The sequence below is a fragment of the Peromyscus eremicus genome, chromosome 8a (genome assembly GCF_949786415.1).
Source record: "Peromyscus eremicus chromosome 8a, PerEre_H2_v1, whole genome shotgun sequence".
NCBI lineage: Eukaryota > Metazoa > Chordata > Mammalia > Rodentia > Cricetidae > Peromyscus > Peromyscus eremicus.
The window spans coordinates 56,515,013-56,531,867 of record NC_081423.1 but is presented as its reverse complement, the minus strand read 5'-3'; the positions used below and the strand labels follow the sequence as shown (position 1 = coordinate 56,531,867).

The window sequence follows — 16,855 nt, the reverse complement described above, 5'->3', positions numbered from 1 at the left end:
TTTGTCCTCATTTCTTTTTATTGTGCCCCACCCCTTGCCTCCTCAGCCTTCATGTTCCAACCAAGCTGGGCAGGCCACGGAAGCTGGGACTGGGCCACAGGCAAGGAGCCAGGATTCACCAAGCTTATACCTCCACCTGAGGTAGCTGAGTAAGGTTCTGTGGCTAGAAGGGCTGGTCTGGCCCGCCTCCCTCAGGAAGGAGCATCGTCCCATGGGGGTGACACTGTATGGAGACCATGTGTCCCTGCCTGGGGGTGTAGGTGTGTTCAGATGGCTGCACTTGGAGTATCCAAGCTGTTCCAACCCACAGTGGGGGTGGAGGATTGTGTGTGTTAGGGGGTGTGTGCACATGGGGTTTTGTGAATGCCTGTGTGGCGCATGGGCACACTACACACTTGCTGGGTGTTGGAGCCCCTGCTCAGTGCTTACAGCTGCCAGTTGGTGCTGACCCGAGGCTGACGGGGAGCTTACAAGTCCAAAAGCTCCAGGACAGCAATTCTTAAGCCTCAGGAACAAAGTGGCCTGTGTTTCTGGTTTAGGAGGTGGGATGTGTGCCAGGCACCTGCACTGTTGATGAGCCTCCCAGGGAATGCCTTCAGAACTTCCCTCAATGAAAGCATCCTATGCTGTCCAGTGTGGTAGCCATGGGCCACACATGTCCACTTAGCTAGTTCAACTGAGGCATATTTTTATCATATTTTAATTTAAGTTCAAATTGTCACATCTGGCTAGTGGCTTCCATACGGAAGAGCACAAATCTAGGAAGGTGAGGCCCTGGGATGGACAGTGAGAGCTGGAGCCAAAAACACAAAGCTAGGGTCTAGGTGTGTGAGGAGCCCAACCACATGGACCCAGAGTAGCTGAAACTGCAGGGGGCATCCCTCAGGAGGGGAAGTGTGGAATTGGACCCAGAGCTCTGAATTGCAGTGTCTCGCCTATCTCCACTCTGAACTAGAGGGGCAACTTGGTGTCTGCCTGGTAGGAAAGCCCCTGGGAATGGCCTCTGCCCTGGCTCGAAGACACCAGCCCTTGCCGGAAACCACACACTGAGTCAAGTCCAGAGCCCAAGGCTGAGGTCAAGAGGTCCTCATGTTCTCCTGCAGGCCCAGAGTGGAGCTGGTGGCCGCGGGGTCATGTTCACCCTGTGTATGCAATGTGAGAATGCAAGTCAGGCCCCAGAAGTCCCGAGTCCTGCAGGACAGAGCCTGTCACTACAGACCCACGAGCTTGAGGTCTTTGAAGAGTCCTGCTAAAGAAGTTCAGGAGTTCTCTTACCTCCCCAGGCCCCATGTCCTCCGCATACTTGAACTTCTTCTGCTTGTAGTAATGCCTCTTGGGCAGGATGTGGAGCAACAAGAGATCACAAAGAACTGTGGCCTGAGGACAGGGAGGGCAGGGATGGAGAACGGGAATCTGGGGCAGACACAGACCTTCCGTGTCCCAGTGTGGTCCCTACTGACTGTGGTCCTGTCCTAGCTGAATCCTTCCACTCCAGACCCCGGGTTCCTGAAGGCAGGATAAGGTGCTGCAAACCCCTCCTGGGACCAAGTCAGCCTCATCCTACCTCTCTCTTAACTCTGAGCCTTAGTTTCCCCAGGTACACGGTGTGTGTGTGTGTGTGTGTGTGTGTGTGTGTGTGTGTGTGTGTGTGTGTCTAGGTTGATGGAGAAAGCTGCTGCTGCCTCAGAAATGATAGGCAGCTACAGTCACATTTTGGGGGTTCTGCTACTGAATGTAGAGAGGAGTGGCTGAAACCCAGCACAGCACTTACCACTCCAAAGATGCCAATTCCAGAGCCGATGGTAGTCATAGTAGGGATGATGTCAAACTTCCCGGCCTGGTGGCAGGGCCCAGGGGAGAGCCGGATCAGAAGAAGGGACCCAGCTAGAAAAGGTCAAGCCCTTCTCCCTCTGCTCCAAACTATCCCCACTGCCTGTGGCCCAGGGCTCCACCTCTCCTGAGAGGCAGCTCCTGGTCATAAAACCTGGGCTTCATCCCTGGCCTTGCTTCCCGGGACCCAAGGAAATGGAAGGGGAGTCCTGTCAGTGGCTCTAAGCCTGGCCAGGGTCATCCCTCATGTCCATGGTCATTAGAAGCAGATCTCTGAACACACCCTTCCCATCACACTTCATATCCATAACAACAGACATCCGGAGCAGGAAGGGGCCTTCCTTGGCGGGCCTGGGCTGTCCCTTCACATGGGACACTCACCTTGCCATCCACAAGGATGTCAAAGCGAATCCCAAACACCTTGAAGAGGTGACGACGGTTTGTCCCGTTCTGCACAAAGTGCCTGGCAAACCTGGAGGGGGGCGGATAGGCAGGTGGCAGGAGATGGTGCCAAAGTATTAGGAAGAGGCCTTCCAGTATTGCTCAAGGAGAGTGATTAGCCTCCTTCCAGGAGAGTTGAACCCAGCCCTTCCCCGACTCCCACCAGGCAGACCTCCTAGGAGCCAAGACCCAGGGCTCAGGGCTCAAGCCTTTAAGGTCTTGTTTTCTGCTGGCTTTCTGTTTGGCAACTCACACAGGATGGAGGCCATCCAGGGTCCTTTGGTCCCCTCTGGGAACATTTGTCAACCTGTGGCATTCTAGAAATTGGCAGGAGACTTTCAGGTACCTGAAGTTGAAGCCTGGAGACAGATTTTTCTCCCCATATAGTCCATGGAACTGGTAGATGGGTTTGCAGTGCCTTACATGCCAATCCAGGTCACACTCCCAGTCGATGGTGATGCCAACCACCCCACCCTGCCAGAGACACAAGCACATAGGATCTGGGCTTCAGGATTCTAAAACTCCTGTCTAGACTGGCAAGATGGCTTCATGAGTTTAAAAGAGAGAAAACAAACAAACAAACAAACAAACAACAAAAACTGTCTTATAGTTGGTGCCTGCACTCTCTTTGAAAAATTATATTATTAATTTTGAGAGATGTGTATAGGTGTATATGGGTGCTTTCTGAGTGTATGTATGTGTGTGTGTGTGTGTGTGTGTGTGTGTGTGTGTGTGTGTGAGTGTGTGTGTGTGTGTGTGTGTGTATGGGTGCTTTCGGAGCCCAGAAGAGGTCATATGGGTTTCCTGGAGCTGGAGTTACAGGTGGTTGTGAACCACCCAATGTGAATTGCTGGGAATCTAAAGTTGGGTCCTCTGGAAGAACAGCAAGTGCTTTTAACAGCTGAGTCGTCTCCCCATCTCCTAGTTTCTTGAGACTGGGTATTACTGTGTATTCTAGGTTGGCCTTGAACTCCTGATCCTCCTGCATCTGCCTCCTGCGTGCTGGGATCACAGAGGTGTGCTAGCATACCTGGCTTGTCATATGTGTTTTCTGTGTGATAACTTATTGACCTCTGTCCTCCAAGACTGTCAGGTCCAAGGAGACAGGGTCGTCTGGCACTTGTCACTGCTTCTCTGTTGCTACCTCAAGTCGCAGTGGTGTGGAAGACAAGCAAGCAGCCTTTGAACTAGAGTGCCCTGTGCAGTCTGGGAAGAAAACACTTCAGAACGTGAAGTAAGGCAGGACAGGTGGGTGGCTCAGGTCAAGAGCGGAGAGGTGGTCAGAGACGTGGGCAGGGAGCTGAGCAGCTCAGCCTGGAGGCAGGAACAGAGATCCCCACACTCAGTGGGTGAGGGTAGGCCTGGGTTCTAGAAGCAGGGTGGGTTGTAAATCATGATGAACCCACAGAAGCCTAAGCACCTGTCTTAACCACTGTCTGGCTGCTTCCACCTCCGGGTAGCTCTTGGAAGCAAACACCTGCAGACTTCTGCCATACAGAACTGTGTCGTGAGTGGGGCTTGTTGGTGACCTCACGGAAAAGGGGAGGGTTGCCATCCCTGCACAGGCAGCTGCAGGAGCAAGCACAAGAAGGACCCAGCAAGAACAGGATGTAGGATTGCCCCATGCCAGGCAGAACTGAAGTGCTAGCCTACAGGTGCATGCTCACTTGATCCTCTCCCAGCGCCACCATGGGAATGGTGCTATTATTGTCTTCAGTGGCAGTTCTCAGATACACTGAACTAAGAGACCTGTCTGAGGGCACACTCTGATTGGGAGGCAGAGCAGGATTTGGATCCAGATCCTGACGACGACGATGGGACTGTGGTCTTGGAATCCAGGGGACATGTGAAGCCCTGAGGTCCATCCCCACCGCAGTGATTTCAGGCTGTGGTACAGCCCTGGGTTAGGGGTTACTACTGAGCATGCATGAGGCCCATCCTCAGCAGAAAAAAAAAATAATTAAAAAAGAAACTGGGTGTGGTGACACACACCTCTACTCTTCATTAAGTAGGCAGATGCAGGGGGATTAAGAGTTTGGGGACAGCCTAGGCCACATAGAGAGACCCTGACTCAAAACAACAAAAAGGAAGAAATGGGAGACGAAGGAAGGGAGGGAGAGGCAAGGAAGGGAAGGAGAGAGGAAGGAATAAAGGGAGAAGGGAAGGGAGGGAGGACCATTGAATATCCAGATGATGCTGTCTGCCCACATCTCTTCATTCTTAGCATCTCCTCCATGGCAGGATCTGACCAGGCCCTGCAGAGGACCCTCAGGGGCTCTGGTACTAGGGCACAAGTCCAGTGCATACACTTGGCCTATCCCAGGGAAATTTGGGAGGCAGGATGAGACTGGCAGGCCTGTATTGTGACCTTGAGCTCTATGCACCACCCCATCCCATCCATACCTTCTCAGCCAGGCTGCGGAAGTCCTGGCCGGACTCTCGCACCACATAGCCAAGGCTGAAGACTGGGCACAGTGGGTGCAGGGTCTTGTGGTAGAGGCATTTCTTCATGTAGGTGCCATTCACCTCCTCCACCAGGTTGCGCCTGTGTGGAAGGCATGGGTAGCAGCCATGTGCCAGCTGGGAGGGTGCTCACTCCACTCAGCTCTAGGGACCCTCAAGAACTCTAGAGTGTCCCCCTCCAGAGCAGTCAGCCTCCAGGAGGTCGGCCAAGGCTGCTGTCTCCAGAGTGCAGGCAGCGGGGATGGAGGGAGACAGTGTTGAGAGCGGCTGCAGCTGCTACGAAACCACCTGCATCTCTGCCTTCCTTTCCCACGAACCTGTTGACCTTGAAGCGTGGAAAGCTGATGCTGTTCTTGATGAAGAGGGTGAAATTCTCAGCCTCATGGAGAAGAGCAGGGCTGGGGAAAACAGCACTCACTCAGTGCCCCTCCCCAAGAGTGTCTGCATGCTCTGAAAGAGCTTGGCATACAGCAGGGTGCACAGGGGTTCCCCTGGAGCGTGCATTGACGTGTGGTGGAGTTGGGGTAGCCATGCTACAGAGGCACGGGCTTACAGGCTCCTAGACCAGGGAGACTCTTTGGCCTGGGCCGCAGGGATAGGGTGAGGGGTAGGATCAGAAGTATAAAGAACCCATTCTTGCCAGACACAGATGTCTGTGAGTCAGGACCCTGTCTCTAGCTCCCTGGAAGGACAGGACATCAGTTACCTTGGGATCTTGTCATCCACCTCCACAGGACACCAGCCAAAGATCTCACAGGTCTTCACTGTGCTATTGAAGGGCACACACTTGCCTGTGCGAATACCTGTAGTAGGAGAGCAACCCCTGGGGTCCCACCCTATGGTGGACTTCCATGGCATGGGAGCCAGGGTGAGAGCAGGATAGACTTTCTCAGTGGGGAATGACTTGGCGAGATGTGGAGTATAAAGAGAGGCAGACAGGAAGGGGATGGTCTTACCTTGGGCCTTCCTTTCTGCTTTTCCTGGAGTGCAGCCATTATCATCCTGACATAGGCCACCTTCTGGGTTCTAGGGGAGGGGAGAGCTGCTGGTCCCAGGCCCTGTGGTGTGGTCCTAGAGAGTACCCTCTCCTGCTCTGCATCCCCTCCCAGGGCCACAGTGTAGACATGGAGCAAAATCTCAGATTCTGTAGGAGACCCTGCTGCAGCCTCCTTCTCCCACATTTATCCTAAGTTTCTGTCCAGCTGCTGAGAGCTGCTGGCAGGGGACTGGAGGTTGGGATGGAGAGGCCCAATGCCCAACAATGGCACTAACAATGGCGGAGGGTTATTTTGTGTGACTCTCTGTCCAACATTGCATCATAACCACATCAGAAAGCCCGTCCTACATCACCATCAAGGCCCAAGGGGATTCCATCATGTTATCTCCCTGTGGATCCAGGAGAGGGGCGGGGTCCTCACCTCTGCACAGTAGCCTTGAGCCTGCTGAGGGGTCACGATGAAATTGGTCATAACTACAAAGGAGCTGTCCCCCTGGAAGTGAAGGGCAGGGAGATGACAGGCAGAGTTGGTAGAACAGTCCCAAGCATCTAAACACTGCCCTAGTAGGGCTCTTGAGCCCACCTGACACCCAGCAGATGCCACATCCCGTGACATCACTGTGGAGTGAAAGAATTAGTCTCACAGCCAAGGAGACTGAGGTCCAGAGAGCAGGAGCCTCAGGGATCCTTGAGCCACGGTTTGTGGGAGGGAGGATGCTGCAGCCCTGAGGCAGCTCACCTGTGCCGGGAAGACATAGTCAGCCACATCCCAGACCTGGGGCCCCAGGCCCTGGAGCTGGGTCACAGCCAGGCCCTTGAGTTTCACAGACACACTGCTGATGAGGCCACTTGAAGTCTGGTATCCCTTTTCGTAGACAAACACCCACCTGCCGGGTCCGGGGAAGACAGAGGAGTTAGGATTCTGTGCAGTGTCGGGCAGGACATCCAAGGACACAAATGGCTGCGAGAGCCTCTGTCCTTTCTGGCATTCTGGGCTGCCTCTTGTCCTTCTTCCCAGATACGTTTCTGAGCTACTTTCCTGGTAGCAGGACAGCCTTGCCTGTCGCCCCCTGCTGGCCTGTGTGTAAATTCCCACCTCTCCAACTCCGCCACCGAGGCCAATCCATGCAGCTACTGATGGACGTCCCTCCTAATCCTTTTCCCAAGAGCTGTCTGTCAGGACCAGCTGGCCAGCTCTTGACCCCCAGTCCTCCTTCCAAACACCCTGTTTCTTCCCACACGACTTCCAGCAAAGTGTAAGGACTGCCCGGGAGTCTGGCTTTGTCTCCCAGCCAGCCCTGTTCCTCAGTGCTGCAAGGTTTAGAGTGGGTCCTTCCTCTTCATCTTCCTTATCTATAAAACGGGAACAACATCCGTGCTTGTTTATGTTAAGCGAGTTAATGCAGAGAAGCTGGTTAGGATGTGGGCTGGCGTCTAGCCAACGCTGCGCAGAAGCCATCTGTCATTACTGAGCAGAAAGTGGGAAAGAGAAGGGAAGTCGGGATATGGGGCTAGAGACCGTACCTTCCCCCCTTGCAGCATCCAGCCCCCTCCCTCAGGCTGTTGTGTAAGTGGCTCGTGTCGAATCCAGGAGGTTCAGTGGGACTGACCTCACTCCCAGGGATGGGCACATGGCCAAGGCATGCCAATCAATGTCCCGCCCCTCTAGCAGAAGTAGTCTAACTGCCATCTCTCAGCAATAGCCTGAGGATGGAGCCAGGAGATGGAGAGGACAAGATTCCTGACCATGTTGCCGCAACCCCTTGGGGAAAAAAAAAAAGCAAACAATAGTAACAACAATTTCTGGACTTTACTAGAACATGAGCCAACGAAGTAAGTCCCTTCCATTGTGGGAACTAGCTTAGTTTCATTTCGATTGCTTACACTGGGAGTTTTGTATCTCACATCTCTCCAGGGATAGCCTCTTCCTTTAGAAGACACTGTTGAGTCGATTGAGGGTGTGCTGCCCACTGGAGCATATACCTGCAGTCCTCCCCAGGGAGAAGACTGTAGGTGCATATGCTCTGCTCCCTCCCTCCTTTACCTTACCTAGACAAAGAGCTCAAAGTCATCTGCTCTGGGGACAGAATTCTCCAAGCCTTAGTGCCAGAGTCAATGTCATTTCCCTGTCCTAGGCCACAGGGAAACAATCTTGTTGCTACCGCGCTGGAAACCATCCCTCTTCCAAGCCAAAGTGTGGTCACTGCTGCCCCCTGCAGGCCACAAATAGCAACAGGTAAGACACAGCAAAGGTCTGGGTTCTTCTGGGGCTGGCTGCCAGGCTGCCCTGCTGGGAACCCCAAAGGGAGAGGGGTTTCCCCAACTGCACGGTCTCTTTCTGCAGTCAGGACTCTGTCTCACACCCCAGCTGAAAGGGGTTGCCTTTGAGGAGGGGGGTGTTGCACATTCCGAGTCTTCTCTGAGAAGCCACTGGTTTTCCTCTTCACATCTCCATCCCCAGAACCTCAATTTCTCTTGGCCCAATAGCAACACATCACACAATAGGTGGAGAAACTGATGCCCGAGGACACTCCCCTCCCAAAGGTCAGAGGTCAAACAGGAGCAGGAGGAGACCCAGGGACTGGAGGCCTATCATTCGGGGTGTACAGCACTGGCATGGACATATCTCCCCGGAGCTCCTCCCCTGCCTCAGCTGTGGGTCGGGACCAGTACAATTTCTGGGCTATGTCTGTCCCTGTGGCTGCTGGTCTTAGAGGTCAAAAGGAAATGTCAAATCTGGCATTGGTGACCTCAGCCCTGGTAATAATAGCTTTGGCATGATGGCAACAGGCCTGTCATTCCAAAGCTATGTCTTTTAAAGAAGATTTTATTTTTAACTGTGTATATATGTGTGGGTGTGTGGGTGGGTGGGGGGAGTTGAACACTCAACTATAGATAACCATGAAGACTAAGAGAAGGCACTGAATCTTGTGGAGCCAAAATTACAGGTGAGTATGAGCTGCCTGCCTGCCATAGGTGCTGGGAACTGGACTTAGTTTGTCTACAAGAGCGGAACACACTCCTAACCACTGAGCCATCTCCCCTAAAGCCATGTCTTGACCTAGCCTTGTGGTCACCACCCTGGGAAGGCCATCAAAGAGTCTGGGGTCAAAGACATCAGCATCTTCAAAGGCCCCTCCCCTTCCAGTCTCTTCACCCTTCTTGGGGCTCCCTTCCCCAACAGTCCCTGGGAAAAGGACACACAGTGAAGAGGCCCACGTTTAAGTATTAGACCTGCCTTTTGCTAAATGTATGGCTTCAGACTAGAGACTGAACTTCTCTGAGCCCCAACTTCCTCAGTAAAACAGAGGATGCCCCTACCTCGAAGGTACTGCCCACTCAGCAAATCCTTAACAAAACTCAAGACACATGAAAATGAAACTCTCTCATCAAATCTTCCCCATTCCCCCGGCCTCCATTCTCAGCCCAGGACAGAGTTCTGGGTGAGCTGTCACAGGCACACTTGTTCCAAGATCCACCTCCACATCTATGGTCTGCCCTTACAAACTCAGCCCTACACATTTAGTCATTCAATACACATGTATGCATCAAGTCCATCTTTGGTGCCAGGCACTGTTCTCGACACTTAAAGCACAGAAGTGAGCAAATCCTAGGAGCCTGCCCTCAAGAAGTCTGAACAGACTGCTGGCATCTCTGGTCGTTTGGTGTGCTGGTTGATATTGTCAACTTTGATTGCGTCTGGAGTCACCTAGGAGACTCACCTCAGGACGTGCCCACAGAGGATTAACTGAGAGAGGAAGTTAACTCAGAGCGAGCAGTACCTTCCAACGGGCCCAGAGATAAAGAGGCCGGAGGAAAAGCAGTGTGGCCTGCCTGCCTTCACTTCCTCCAGGAGCCTGTGCCCATTGCGGGAGCTGCTGCCACTGATGAAGTTGATATCAGACCCCCCAGCCTCTTTGTCTTCCAATGTGAGCTGAGGACTAGTGACTCTCCAGGAATCTTCCAGTCCTCCAGTGCCACATTGAGATACCCCTGAGGTATCTAGCTTCATGGACCGATCAGCTACTAGGCTCTCAGCTTCTCCAGCATGCAGACAGCCATTGTTAAGCTACCTGGCTTGTACGTCTTGTGTAAGGCAATCTGGTGACTCTCCTTCTATGCTACACATACATTATATCAGTGCTGTTCCTGTAGAGGACCCTTCCTAGCACAGATCTGGGTACTGAGGAGTGGGGCCATTGCTTTGATAAGCCTGACCATGTTAACCTTAGGTCTTTGTGGAAGAGTTTGGAGCTGTGAGCCAGAGAAGCCCTTGAATGCTGTAAGCAGAGCCTAATAGGCCATTCTGGGGGGAGTTTAGGAGACGAGAATGCTAAGAGAAATGCAGATAGTGGGGGCCCCAGATCAGAAGGTCTCACAGGGGAGCAAAAATTCTTTCGGGAACTGGGCCATCTGGGTCATTCGTGTTATATACTGGCAAAGAATCTGGCCTCGCTCTGCCTCTGTCCTGAGAACTTGAATGAGGCTGAAGTCAAAAGTAATAAAGCGAATTGTTGGAGAGGAACTTGAGGCTCAAACTCACAATGTTGCCACCTGCTGAGTACTAGGATTACAGGGATGCACCTCCTTGTTTACGTTCTGGGGATCGAATCTACGGCTTTGTGCATGCTATGCAACTGAGCTACATCCCCAGGCCTGGCAGAAGACCTTTCAAGGAGGTTTTACTGAGCAGGTGACACCCTCCCTGAATGTGGGCAGCACCATGCCATGAACTGAATATAAAGGAAAAAGCAAGTGGAATCCTGCATTCTCTCTGCTTCCTGACTGTGGGCACAGGGAGACCGGCCGCCCCACTCTCCAGCTGCCACAGCCAGAGAGGCTCTCACCACCATGCCTTTACCATCATGATAGATGTGCCCTCAAACCGTGAGCCAGAATAAACTCCTCCACCTTTATCTGCTTTTGTCACAGCTACAAGAGAGGTAACTAATTTATTTGGGGACCCAGATCTGCCTTCCACAGCAGACATCTTGAAGGTATCTCCAATGCCACAGGACAGTTTAGAACACAGCTCTGCAGTTCCACAGAACTTAGAACATGGGCTTTCACTTGACCTGATCCCACTATTAGATATATACCTTGGAGAAAAAAAATACGTCCACCAAAGTATTGGTCCACAAACATTCAGGGCAGCATTGCTTCTGAGAGCCAAAAAGTGGAAACAGCCTAAAATGTCCAACCACAGATACTCTAATAAACAAAACGTGATGAATCCACACATGGAATATTATTTAGCCACAAAAACATTGGGTTACGCCGGGCGGTGGTGGCGCATGCCTTTAATCCCAGCACTTGGGAGGCAGAGCCAGGTGGATCTCTGTGAGTTCAAGGCCAGCCTGAGCTACCAAGTGAGTTCCAGGAAAGGCGCAAAGCTGCACAGAGAAACCCTGTCTCGAAAAACCAAAAAAAAAAAAAAAAAAAAAACACAAAAACCAAAAAAACAAAACAAAACAAAACAAAAAACATTGGGTTACACATTGTAACCAACGTGGCAAGTAAAAGAAGCCAGATATGAAAAGGCGCCTGGTGTATGGTTCTATTTATAGGAAATACCCAGAATAGGCAAGGCAAGCTGTGAGGAGAAAGGGGGTTGATTACTAAGGGATACAATGTTTCTTTTTAGAGTGATGGAAATGTAATTAGAAGTGACAATTATGCAACCTTGTAATAATAATGACCACAGACTTGTGAAGTTTCGTTTTGAGAGAGTATCATCTTGTACCAGACCGGCTTGGAACTCACCATGCAGCCCAGGCTAACCGTGATTTCATGATATGACTGTCTCAGGATACTGAGTGCTGGGATTATAGGTAAATACCACCTACCATGCCTGATTCAGTTCAGAATTTTTTTTTTGTGTATGTGTGTGTGTGTGTGATTTTTTTTTTATGAAGGCTAAGGAATAGCTCAATGGTAGACAGCGTGTTTAGCATGCTCAAAGACGTAGGTCCAATCTCCAGCATTAAATAAATGAAAGACAAGTTAGTTAAAAGAGTCAATATTAAGGTATTTGAAGTCAGTCTCAAGCAAGTTCCAGTACACCAAACAAAAAATTCAGCTGAAGCCAGGCATGATAGCACATGCCTTTAATCCAAGCACTTAGGAGGCAGAGGCAGATGGATGTCTGTGAGTTTGAGGCCAGCCTGGTCTACATAGTGAGTTCCAAAAGAGCCAGGGCTATGTAGACCGTGTCTCAAAAAACAAACAAATACAAAATTCAACTGGACCAATTCTTCTTAAAAAACAAAACAAAACGAAAAACAAAAAACTGGGTCTCTCTGTGTAGCCCTGGCTGCCTTAACGTCTTAGAACTTACTATGTAGATCAGGCTGTCCTCGAACTCACAGAGATCTACCCACCTTTGCCTGAGGTTAAACATGTGCACCACCATACCTGGCCAGACTGGCCCACTTGAACTCACACAACAGAGTTCATTTCCTGTGTCCCCCTGCTTCCCAGCAGGAGGGACCAGACCAGTCCATCTCATAGCTCAACCTCTCCAATTGGAGCATTTTGTCTGTGACATCACCTTAATCTGGGCCAGCAGAGGCTCTACCTTCTGCTGTTTCTTACTTCCCCTACTTGCCTTGAGTCTACAGGAAGAACATGACCCATGGAGACCACAGCCTAAGCTTCCCTCCTCTAAGCCTGTTCCACGTCTTGGCATCTCAGCCTGTCTGTCTGTCTGTCTGACTTCCTAAGTCTCACGGCTGCTTTCTTCATCTGTCCCTCTCCACCTCCATGCTGCCCATTTCCAACATGGGCTTCAATGTCTGGTGCCCAGAGACCGAATCCCTTCGTTGTCCCTCTTCCCCACCCTCCATCTTCCCTGCAGCACCCACAGGACCGGACATCCAGACAAACATCTAGGGAAGAGGAGGATCCTTAGAGCAAAGCTCTTCCCTTCACAAGGAAGAGCATGATCCTCTCCAACTGCTATGTCCCATGTAACCACGGGGAAACTGAGGCTTAAGGTGCTGGGAGTCTTGTCTGTAGGAGTCAGTGTAGCATCAGGCAGGGACCAGATGAGGGCGACAGAGACAGACGAGCCACAGCCAGAGTCAGCAAAAATTCCAGTGGGCAGGGAAGCCTGGGTTTGGGGACCTGAAGACCTTGCCTTCGGCTCCGCTGTATGAATTGGGCATTTTAGTGAGACCAGTTACATCCCTCATCTCTTACACCCCCACCCCTCACACCAACAAGGGCTACATCCATTTGAAAATGATGGACTATATTGGGCCAGAAGAAAGGAAAGAAGGAGGGGGTGAGGTTCCTGTCACTGGAGGAATGTGTCAGAGCTGGGGGGCAGTTGGGACTCATCTTAAGCAGGGCACAGGTAGGTGGACTGTCCCTTCTGTTCCGACAGTCAGGCTCTGAAATCACAGTAGAGAGCCCTCGGGGCCTGAGTGAGGACAACCTTTTTGGCCTCTCCAGGCGAGGAACAGGCTGAGCCTGAGTAGTGACTTCTCTTTCCTGGAGGAACTAGAAATAAGTTAATGGTGGACTTTTAGGCTCCTCTTGTGCTCGACATGTGGTCCTTGGTGCCCATTAGACAGTTCCTTAGAAACCTTGTGAGGGTGAAAAGGGAGGGGCTGATTTGCCCTGGGACCTGGAAATTCCGTGGCTCCAATCTGGGCCTTAGTTTTCCTCCCAAGCTCGGCCAAATTGATCTGTGAGCAAGAGGGAGACAGAGCCCAAACGGCAGCAGGAGGGTCCTGGCCTTGGCTGCATCTGGCCAGCTCTGAATCTCAGGGGACCAGTGGGCAGAGGAAAGGCTGTTCTGGGTGCTAGACACTCCCAAGAGGTCAGCACTACATGGGTAACTCTTCGGGTCCTTTGTCTCAGTCTCCCAAATGCGAATGTGCAGAGCCCTCAGAACCACACAGCACAGCCAACCTGGGGTGCTGGGTGTTGGCAGGCTCTCATCGGGGCCCAACCCTTTCAGTGACCCCAGGGCCTCTGGGGGTTCTTTTCAGCATGACTGAGTAAACATGATACCCCTTACATGGGACACTTCAGGCACCTAACTACCTGAGACCCGGGACAGACAGGGGCACAGCCATACATGCATGTACATCCAGCAATAGATGCGTAAAGCCATTGGTACATGCCTAGACATATAGAACATGGGAAGGGTACAGGTACCTCCGAATGACACCGTGACATTAGCCCACTCAACACACATGCTCATGCAAGATTCTGCCAGGCCTGTTAACTTCCAGGACAACCAGACTGAACTTTAAAATGGGGCCTTCACATGGTTTCCAGGCTAGCCAGATGGCTGAAGTAGACCTGTGCAGCTTTGATCCTGTGCCCGGGAAGGAGATGTCACACTTGAGAATGGAGACTACCTCTTGCTTCAAGCCTCCACCTACATGCTGAGTGTTCAGAATCCAAGGGTCTTTCAGTTCCCAGGTTCCCAGATACCCCAGGATGTCCCTCTTTTAGGGCCTATCTTCTGGCTAGTAAGATGGGTGTTGCCTTGTCTCAGTAGCTGCGTGTGGGAAGTTGGAGGTAAAAGGAACTCTTACAGCGAACACCACTCACTCACTCACTGGAAAGGACCACTCACAATGTCACTTCCTTGGGACCCACAATGGCATTACCTCTTGCTCACCATGCACACAGAGCAGTGTGTCCCATCCTGCCTCAGTGTGTCCGTCTTGGCAGTGGGTTAACAGAGCCTATTCTTTCCTAGTAGCATGGAGGCTCATCAGGAGGGCTTTCCAGTGCATAGAGAGATGAGGGGCTAATCAGTACCCCAGAGCTCAGAGGATTGGCACATGTAGGGGTCTGGTGCCCAATGGTGGCGAGGAGGGGACTCAGACTCACCCAATGACGTAGACCAGAACCACCAACTGGATCAGACGGAAAATGACTCCCACCTTCTTGTTTCGCACCAGCACCATCCGGGGAGTGTCATACTCAAAGAAGAAGGCTGACAGCTCATCCTGCAGCCGCCGTGCCATGGTGGGCCGGGAGGGACTCAGAAATGAGCCCCCACAGGCCTCTGTGGTCAAAGGCAGGCCAGCATCTGCATCCACAACTTTAGCAGTGGAGTGACTGGAGACTTCTCAGCCCCCTAAGAACAGAGCAGGGCAGTTGGGGCCAGAGGCCAGGAGGCAGGGCTTAGTTGGTGGGGTCTGGGTTGGGAGGAAAAACCCTGGGTGATCAGAACAGCTTTTGGTTGCTGGCAGGCAGTGGAGTACCGGCCAGTGGTGCCCGGGAACTAAATTCCCAAAGATAGACAGAGGCGGAGCCAGTGGGGCCACTCAGGCCCAGCCCCACTGCCCCTCTAGGCTCCGCCTGGGCCCCCTTTGGGCCTCCGGAAACAGGAGCTGCTGGCCGGAAACCACCATGGCCACCGGTCACAGGGGCAGAGATAAAGCTAAAGGCTACGCACCTCCCCCCCCCTTCCCAGAACCTGACAGGACAGAACTGAGGGGTGTGGCCGGGACTTGAGGTGAAATCCCTCAGAATGCTACCTCCACCCTCACACCTATGGTCTCAGAGTAGGCAGCTCAGTCCTGAGGACCTGGAGGGAGATGGGTAGAAATGGACATCAGGTCTTGTAGCCTAGAACTGTCCTTGGACAACCCCATCCACCAGTCCCTTTAAATCCAAGCCTGCCTTATATCCATTAACTTCAACATCAGGCTGGCTTCTCCATCCTCAGCCTTTCCCTGCCTCCATCTGACCTGCTTGACTATACCTCCTGACAGCTCCCATCCCCTCCCTACCACCAGAAGGGACATGGAGGTAGATATCTAGACAATACTGAGGTCACATATCTCTATGGAGTCCAAAGACTCAGCTGGGAAAGCCTAATTTTTTTATTAGGCCGTTTTGCCACTTGTTGAGGGCTTGGGGACATTGTCTGGTCTCTCTAAGTCTGCTTCCTGTAAAGTGGGACAGTGTAACACTTTCCTCAGAGTGAAGTCCTTAGGGGATGGGTCCCAGCAACCCCAGAGACAGAATTCGAAACCACTGTTGAGTTAGGGGTTCAGGTCCAGGGCAACCCCTGCCTTCTTCAGTAGTAACGCAGACCCTGAGCATAGGGGTCTCAAGACCCGGATCTGAGGCTGGCTCACATTATACCCCTAGGGTGAGAGGGGAGCAAGCTCGCTCTGGGCCTACTAGAAGAATCGGCTAGAAGCACAGGCCTCTTTGGTAGCCTTCCCTGGCCTGCACCCCAGGCCTGAGTACTGATAAGCAATCTTCTTCCTCATAAGCCACTTGCGGGGAGCAAACAGCCCAGGGCAGGGCACCAAGCCCCTGTGCAAGCAGGGCTGCTTTCTGGATGTCCCGTCCCAGCACCCAGGACCAGTCCCTCCCTCTTGAATAGAATACACACACACACACACACACACACACACACACACACACACACACACACACACACACACTGACATTCCAGTAGGACCCTCTCACAACTCTCTGACGCCGCCGTCAGCAGGGAGAACCACATCCTTCACTCTGTCTAAGGAAGCAGAGTCACAGCGGGCTCCTTGGCCTTGTCTTGACCCCAAACAAAAGGGCCTGTGCCTCTCCCAGCTGATTTCGTGTCCAGCTGTTGGGACAGGAGACCCAGGAAACGGGCCACCTGTGATAGGAGTGAGCGGGTGCTGAGACTGAGCCGTACCTGTGCCCTCTTCCACAACGCTCACATCGTATTCTAGAGAGGGACCAGCTCCAAATGAGGGAGAAGAGAAAGGATGAAGAGAAGACAGGAAGAGGAAGGCAGCCATTGTCCAGAACGCTGCTTCATGCCTCGGCCACCGTCTCCCTTAAGGTCACTTCACCTCTTCCTCCTCCCTTCTCTTTCTTCCCCCTTCTCTTTCTCACATCCTCCTTCCTCTTACTTTTCCTCTTCTACTTCCTGTTCTTCCTCTTCTTCTCCCTTCTTATCCCATCCTCAAGAAGCTAGGTTTATGGCTAGTTGGATAGACCATCAGGCCTGCATCTGTTACAGCCTGGGCATCAGCTGGAAATATGGCAGAGAGGACCATTTGAAGGTACTAGAAGATCCAAGGAGCAGCCAAAGACACAGCTTTCTTCTATTTCTTTTTTTTCCTTCTTTTCTTTTATTTTTTTTAAAATGTA

The 16,855-nt window shown here is 52.1% G+C and overlaps 1 protein-coding gene across 2 annotated transcripts; it reads right to left on the bottom strand.

Annotated features, from left to right (window-relative positions):
• Positions 1 to 14,990, bottom strand: P2rx1 (purinergic receptor P2X 1). Of its 2 annotated transcripts, none has more exons than XM_059271143.1 (12): positions 14,585 to 14,990; positions 6,471 to 6,618; positions 6,153 to 6,224; positions 5,691 to 5,760; positions 5,441 to 5,537; positions 5,052 to 5,132; positions 4,675 to 4,816; positions 2,618 to 2,745; positions 2,212 to 2,302; positions 1,772 to 1,837; positions 1,276 to 1,377; positions 1 to 1,142 (listed from the first exon to the last, which is right to left on the bottom strand). In XM_059271143.1, exons 1-12 carry the CDS (start codon positions 14,719 to 14,721, stop codon positions 1,077 to 1,079), a joined length of 1,200 nt encoding a protein of 399 aa, XP_059127126.1. In that variant the 5' UTR covers positions 14,722 to 14,990; the 3' UTR covers positions 1 to 1,076. The 2 variants fall into 2 exon arrangements, with proteins under 2 accessions (XP_059127126.1, XP_059127127.1); XM_059271144.1 differs by lacking the exon at positions 14,585 to 14,990 and adding an exon at positions 14,359 to 14,478.
• Positions 14,991 to 16,855: the final 1,865 nt, after the last annotated feature.